Here is a 7,789-nt window from a genome sequence, read left to right on the forward strand (position 1 = left end):
TGGTGGTGGAGGCAAATAGGTTAGAGGCTTTTAAGAGACGTTTGGATGGGCACATGGATGAAAGGAAGATGGAGGGATGTGGACAGGGTGTAGGTAGGTGGGATTAGTGTGAGCGGGTGTCTGATTTGCTTTTTAGCTGGTTCAGCACAACGCTGTGGGCTGAATGGCCTGTTTGTATACTGCACACTTCTCTACATACTCTAGCCCCCACCCCGACCTCGCTAGGCTCTGCCGCCTGTCGGGGGTGTGGGGGGTGGGGGGTGGTGTGAGCTGAGGAGAGAGTGTGCGGAGAGCGAGCACGCGGGGAGCCAGGCCCTTTCCACAGCCTCTCTGCTCAGCCGTGCCCGTCGGGCTGGGGCTGGGGCTGGGATGTTTACAGTTCCCAACCATGGTTCCGACGCAGTCCAGTCCGACTGTTCACCACCAGGAACCTCCCGGCAGAGAGAGGGGGAGCGACTGCGTGTGTTGGACTAGATTTTGCTCTCACACACAGACACACACACACACACCCACCCCCACATATCTCCTTCGTTGGACAAGAGAGAGGTTGGGTTTAAACCTGAAACATGTGGGGTTTCTACAGTCAGGCTAAAGTGTCCAACCTCACCTGCACGGGACCATCTCGGGGGGGTGGAATGAGTGAGACCGTCCCGGAGGGGAGGGGGGGGGGACTGGATGGGTGAGACTGTCCCGGGGGGAGGGGGGGGAATGAGTGACACCGTCAAACCCAATCTCAGGGGAAAAAGTCTGTTTGCATTTACCCTCATAATTTTGTGTACCACTACAAAATCTCCCCCTCCCACCCCACCCCAGGAGATTCTCAATGCCTGACTGTTCACTGTACGACCTACCCTGGCTGGTTCTACTGAAGAGCAACACCTCACACTCGTTGGCATTAAATTCCACCTGCCATTTTTCAGTCCATTTTCCCAGCTGGTCCGGATCCCACTGCAATCTCTGGTAGTCTTCCTCGCTGTCCACTACTCCCTCAGTCTTGGTGTTATCTGCAAATTTGCTGATCCAGTTAACCACGCCATCATCCAGATCGTTGATACAGATGACAATAGATACTGCAACAATCTCTGCAGCACACCATGAGTCACTGGCCTCTAGTCAGAGAGGCAACCCTCCCACAAACCTTCTCCCACAAAGCCAATGTCTTATCCGATTTTCTACCTCATCTTGAATACCAAGTGCCTGAACCCTTGTGACCAAACTCCCATGCGAGTGCTTGTCAAATGCCTTGAAAAAGTCCACATAGACAACATCCACTGCCTTGCCTTCATTAACTTTCTTGGTAACTTCCTCAAAAATCTCTATAGGATTGGTTTAGACACGTCCTACCACGCACAAAACCCTAAATCAATCCCTGTCTCTCCAAATACTCATCTATCCAATCACTTTCCCACTGCTGGTGTCAGGCCTGTCTTATTTTGAGAGCCTTTCTTAAACGGCAGGACCATATCGTCTATCCTCCAATCCTCCGGTATCTCACCTGTCACTGAGGGAAGATTTAAACATCTCTGCCTGGGCCCCTGCAGTGCCCGCACTTGCCTCCTGAAAGGTCCGAGGGAAGACCCTGTCGGGCCCTGGGGATTTATCCACCCTGATTTGCCTCGAGACGGCGAACACCTCCTCCTCTGTGATCTGTTTAGGGCCCATGACTTCGCTGTTGCTTTGCCTCACTTCGACAGACTCTGTGCCTATTTCCCGAGTAAATACAGATGCAAAAAAAACCATTTAAGATCTCCCCACCTCTTCTGGCTCCACACATGGATTACCGTTCAATTTCGGCGGGAGGAGAAGATGGCAGCGCACCGCGTGTGCGCAGCTCTCCGGTGAAAAATGATGTCGTATCCGTTAAATAGGGGACGTAGACAATTCCGATTTGATGGAGACGGACATGAAAGCACAGAGGAACATCTGGAGAAATTTCTGAAACGCTCGTTCGCTGCTGTCGTTACTGCGCGGTCGGGAATCTCTCGGAGGGTAGGCCTCAAAATCCCCGGCCTTGCCTGCTTTTGGCGACCGAGAAAGAGGTCGAATCGCTCGGACAGAGGTGGCGCTCAGTACTCGGTGTCGGAGAGCTGATCAGAGCTCGAAGTTTTCGGATGACTCAGAGTCGGATTGTGGTCGGGCATGGCAGGGAGATTTTTTCTTCCTTCTCCCGTCTGCGTGAGATGTGGGACATTTGAGAGACTTTGAACTTTACTGTGCTCACGGACTTCTTCATCCAGTTATGGTATTGTTACACTGTTTGTAACTATATGTTATAGTTATGTGGTTTTGTTAGTTTTTTTTAGTCTCGGTTTGTCCTGTGTTTTGTGATATCACACTGGAGGAAATAACGTATCATTTCTTAACGCACGCATTACTAAATGACAGTAAAAGAGGACTGCGTGTCTTCATAATCTAAATTTTGTCCCTTGTAGTCTTTGCGCTCTTAACGTATCTGTAGAAGCCCCTGGGATTCAGCTTCACCTTGTCTGCCAGAGAAGTGTGCCCATGGTTTGCTCTTCATCAAATCATGGTATTGCTTTGCACTGCTGTAACTATATGTTATAATTATGTGGTTCTGTCAGTGTTAGTCTTTGGTCTGTCCTGCTTTCTGTGATATATCACTCCGGACGGAGGAACATTGCATCATTTCTCAATGCATGTATGCATTTCTAAATGACGATAAACGAGGACTGAGTGTCCTCATAATCTAATCTAAGTCTTCTCTCATCCCTCTTTTAGATTATGAAAACATGTAGCCCTCTTTTAAAAAGAAAGGGAAAGAGAAGCAGAATAAACGGTGTAAAGACAGTAAGGTAGAAGGGCTGAAATGTGTGTACCTCAATGCAAGAAGCATCAGGAACAAAGGTGATGAACTGAGAGCTTGGATACATACATGGAATTATGATGTAGTGGCCATTACAGAGGCTTGGCTGGCAGCAGGGCAGGAATGGATTCTCAATATTCCTGGATTTCAGTGCTTTAAAAGGGATAGAGAGGGTGGAAAAAGGGGAGGAGGGGTGGCATTACTGGTCAGGGATACTATTACAGCTACAGAAAGGGTGGGTAATGTAGCAGGATCCTCTTTTGAGTCAGTATGGGTGGAAGTCAGGAACAGGAAGGGAGCAGTTACTCTATTGGGGGTATTCTATAGGCCCCCTGGTAGCAGCAGAGATACAGAGGAGCAGATTGGGAGGCAGATTTTGGAAAGGTGCAAAAATAATAGGGTTGTTATCATGGGTGAATTTAACTTCCTTAATATTGATTGGCACCTGATTAGTTCCAAGGGTTTAGATGGGGCAGAATTTGTTAAGTGTGTCCAGGATGGATTCCTGTCACAGTATGTGGACAGGCTGACCAGAGGGAATTCCATACTAGATCTAGTACTAGGTAATGAACCGGGTCAGGTCACAGATCTCTCAGTGGGTGAGCATCTGGGGGACAGTGACCACCTCTCCCTGGCCTTTAGCATTATCATGGAAAAGGATAGAATCAATGAGGACAGGAAAATTTTTAATTGGGGAAAGGCAAATTATGAGGCTATAAGGCTAGAACTTGTGGGTGTGAATTGGGATGATGTTTTTGCAGGGAAATGTACTATGGACACGTGGTCGATGTTTAGAGATCTCTTGTGGGATGTAAGGGATAAATTTGTCGCGGTGAGGGAGATAAGGAATGGTAGGGTGAGGGAACCATGGGTGACAAGTGAGGTGGAGAATCTAGTCAGGAGGAAGAAGGCAGCATACATGAGGTTTAGGAAGCAAGGATCAGATGGGTGTATTGAAGAATATAGGGAAGCAAGAAAGGAGCTTAAGAAGGGGCTGAGAAGAGCAAGAAGGGGGTATGAGAAGGCCTTGGCGAGTAGGGTAAAGGAAAACCCCAAGGCATTCTTCAATTATGTGAAGAACAAAAGGATGACAGGAATGAAGGTAGGACCAATTAGAGATAAAGGTGGGAAGATGTGCCTGAAGGCTGTGGAGGTGAGCGAGGTCCTCAATGAATACTTTTCTTCGGTATTCACCAATGAGAGGGAACTTGATGATGGTGAGGACAATATGAGTGAGGTTGATGTTCTGGAGCATGTTGATATTAAGGGTGAGGAGGTGTTGGAGTTGTTAAAATACATTAGGACAGATAAATCCCCGGGTCATGACGGAATATTCCCCAGGCTGCTCCACGAGGCGAGGGAAGAGATTGCTGAGCCTCTGGCTAGGATCTTTATGTCGTCGTTGTCCATGGGAATGGTACCGGAAGATTGGAGGGAGGTGAATGTTGTCCCCTTGTTCAAAAAAGGTAGTAGGGATAGTCCGGGTAATTATAGACCAGTGAGCCTTACGTCTGTGGTGGGAAAGCTGTTGGAAAAGATTCTTAGAGATAGGATCTCCGGGCATTTAGAGAATCATGGTCTGATCAGGGACAGTCAGCATGGCTTTGTGAAGGGCAGATCATGTCTAACAAGCCTGATAGAGTTCTTTGAGGAGGTGACCAGGCATATAGATGAGGGTAGTGCAGTGGATGTGATCTATATGGATTTTAGTAAGGCATTTGACAAGGTTCCACACGGTAGGCTTATTCAGAAAGTTAGAAGGCATGGGATCCAGGGAAGTTTGGCCAGGTGGATTCAGAATTGGCTTGCCTGCAGAAGGCAGAGGGTGGTGGTGGAGGGAGTACATTCAGATTGGAGGATTGTGACTAGTGGTGTCCCACAAGGATCTGTTCTGGGACCTCTACTTTTCGTGATTTTTATTAATGACCTGAATGTGGGGGTAGAAGGGTGGGTTGGCAAGTTTGCAGACGACACAAAGGTTGGTGGTGTTGTAGATAGTGGAGAGGATTGTCAAAGATTGCAGAGAGACATTGATAGGATGCAGAAGTGGGCTGAGAAGTGGCAGCTGGAGTTCAACCCGGAGAAGTGTGAGGTGGTACACTTTGGAAGGACAAACTCCAAGGCAGAGTACAAAGTAAATGGCAGGATACTTGGTAGTGTGGAGGAGCAGAGGGATCTCGGGGTACATGTCCACAGATCCCTGAAAGCTGCCTCACAGGTGGATAGAGTAGTTAAGAAAGCTTATGGGGTGTTAGCTTTCATAAGTCGAGGGATGGAGTTTAAGAGTCGCGATGTAATGATGCAGCTCTATAAAACTCTGGTTAGGCCACACTTGGAGTACTGTGTCCAGTTCTGGTCACCTCACTATAGGAAGGATGTGGAAGCATTGGAAAGGGTACAGAGGAGATTTACCAGGATGCTGCCTGGTTTAGAGAGTATGCATTATGATCAGAGATTAAGGGAGCTAGGGCTTTACTCTTTGGAGAGAAGGAGGATGAGAGGAGACATGATAGAGGTGTACAAGATAATAAGAGGAATAGATAGAGTGGATAGCCAGCGCCTCTTCCCCAGGGCACCACTGCTGAATACAAGAGGACATGGCTTTAAGGTAAGGGGTGGGAAGTTTAAGGGGGATATTAGAGGAAGGTTTTTTACTCAGAGAGTGGTTGGTGTGTGGAATGCACTGCCTGAGTCAGTGGTGGAGGCAGATACACTAGTGAAGTTTAAGAGACTACTGGACAGGTATATGGAGGAATCTAAGGTAGGGGCTTATATGGGAGGCAGGGTTTGAGGGTCAGCACAACATTGTGGGCCGAAGGACCTGTACTGTGCTGTACTATTCTCTCTCTCTATTGTGCTAAAAAAAGATACAGTATTTCCTCCAGTGTGATATCACAGAAATACAGAACAGACCAACACTGAAAAAACTGACAAAACCACATAATTATAACATATAGTTACAACAGTGCAACAATACCATAACTTGATGAAGAACAGTCCATGGACACAGTAAAAAGTTCAAAGTCTCTCACCATGTCCCACATCTCACGCAGACGGGAGAAGGAAGAAAAACTCTCCCTGCCATGCCCGACCACAATCCGACTCTGAGTCGTCCGAAAACTTCGAGCTCTGATCAGCCCTCCGACACCGAGTCCCGAGCACCATCTCTATCCGAACGCTTCGACCTCAGCCTCGGTTGCCAACAGCAGGCAAAGCCGGGGATTTTGAGGCCTTCCCTCCGGAAGATTCCCGACCGCGCAGTAACAACAGCAGCGAACGAGCGTTTCAGAAATTTCTCCAGATGTTCCTCTGTCTCCATCAAATCAGAATTGTCCACGGCCCCTATTTAACAGATACAATATCATTTTTCCACCGGAGAGCTGTGCACACACGCGGTGCGCTGCTCTCTCTCCTCCTGCCTCCTTCTTAAGAGTTCTTGTGCATTTCCTCTACTCCTCAGGGACCCCATTTGTTCCTCCCTGCTTATAACTACTAGGCATCTTTTTTCTTTTTTTCCCCCTTAACCAGGAGACCGAGGTCCCTTCTATTCTGACAGGCACGCACAAGCTTTGCATTCTCAAAATTTCACTTCTGGAGGCCTCCCAGTTGCCAAGTGCACCTTAACCAGAAACCAGCCCGTCCCAGTCCACACTTGACAGATCTTTCCTGGTACCATCAGATTTGGCCCCTCTCCAGTTTAGAATCTCAACCGGTGAACACCTATCTTTTTGCATATTTAAATTGAAACTAATGGCGTTGTGATCGCCCGACGCAAAGCGTTCCCCCTCCACAAACTTGTGTCACCTGCCCTGCCTCATCCTCCAATGCCAGAGTAAGTATCGCACGCTCTCTCGTTGGGAATTTGAGGTACTGATTAAGAAAACTTTTCTGAACACATTTGGCAGACTCTGTCCTGTCCTGTCCTTTTACAGTTTTGGAGTCCCAGTCAATATGTGGGAAGTTAAAAATCACCTGCTAACACAACCTTATGTTTCTCGCAACAGGCTGTGACCTCTCCACAACCCTCCAAATCCCCCGGATTATAATATTAAATCCATTAGTCTGGCGAGACCATGGATCTGCGCCTGGAAAGTCTTCACTCTCCAGGGCGCAGGCCTGGGCAAGGTTGTATGGAAGACCAGCAGTTGCCCATGCTGTAAGTCTCCCCTCTCCACGACACCAATGTTGTCCAAGGGAAGGGCACGAGGACCCATACAGCTTGGCACCGGTGTCGTCGCAGAGCATTGTGGGGTTAAGTGCCTTGCTCATGGACACAACACGTTGCCTCGGCCGGGGCTCGAACTCACGACCTTCAGGTCACTAGTCCAATGCCTTAACCACTTGGCCACCTGCCCACTCTGTAATATAGCCCCACTTAAATGGTCACATCTTTTGAGAGTTTCTTACAGTGAGTTCGCTGTCTGTGCACTGTGAGAGGAAACCAGGGCACTCGGAGGAAACCCATGAGGGTGCAGGGAGAACGTTCCAATTCCTTACCGGCGGCGTCGGAATTGAACTCTGAACCCTGACCTGTTGTAGCACAGCGCTGGCCACTGCGGTACCGTGGCGTGCTCTGAGAGCACAAGGTGCTGCCGCGCGGTGCGGGGAACTACCTGAGATCGAAGTACTTCACCAGTCACAGACGCCTACAACGCTGTCGGTAGTTTCCCAAGCAGAGTACAGCCCCCCTCTTCTCATTGCTGAAGACACACACTCAGCAATTCAGGAACAGCTTCTTCCCCTCTACTATCAGGGAGGAGGTACAGGAGCCTGAAGACACACACTCAACGATTCAGGAACAGCTTCTTCCCCTCTGCCGTCAGGGAGGAGGTACAGGAGCCTGAAGACACACACTCAACGATTCAGGAACAGCTTCTTCCCCTCTGCCATCAGGGAGGAGGTACAGGAGCCTGAAGACACACACTCAACGATTCAGGAACAGCTTCTTCCCCTCTGCCATCAGGG

General features: G+C 48.8%; 1 protein-coding gene across 1 annotated transcript in view; it reads right to left on the reverse strand.

Moving 5' to 3' along the window:
* Positions 1 to 1,662, reverse strand: part of LOC140192641 (growth factor receptor-bound protein 7-like) — a gene marked incomplete at its 3' end in the record, with an annotated part of 52,167 nt that extends 50,505 nt beyond the window's left edge. Inside the window, exon 1 of the mRNA XM_072250172.1 lies at positions 1,551 to 1,662. Coding sequence (XP_072106273.1) covers positions 1,551 to 1,662 — 112 coding nt within the window. The remainder of the gene's footprint in view (positions 1 to 1,550) is intronic.
* Positions 1,663 to 7,789: the final 6,127 nt, after the last annotated feature.

Source organism: Mobula birostris, unplaced genomic scaffold (assembly GCF_030028105.1).
Source record: "Mobula birostris isolate sMobBir1 unplaced genomic scaffold, sMobBir1.hap1 scaffold_1923, whole genome shotgun sequence".
Lineage (NCBI taxonomy): Eukaryota > Metazoa > Chordata > Chondrichthyes > Myliobatiformes > Myliobatidae > Mobula > Mobula birostris.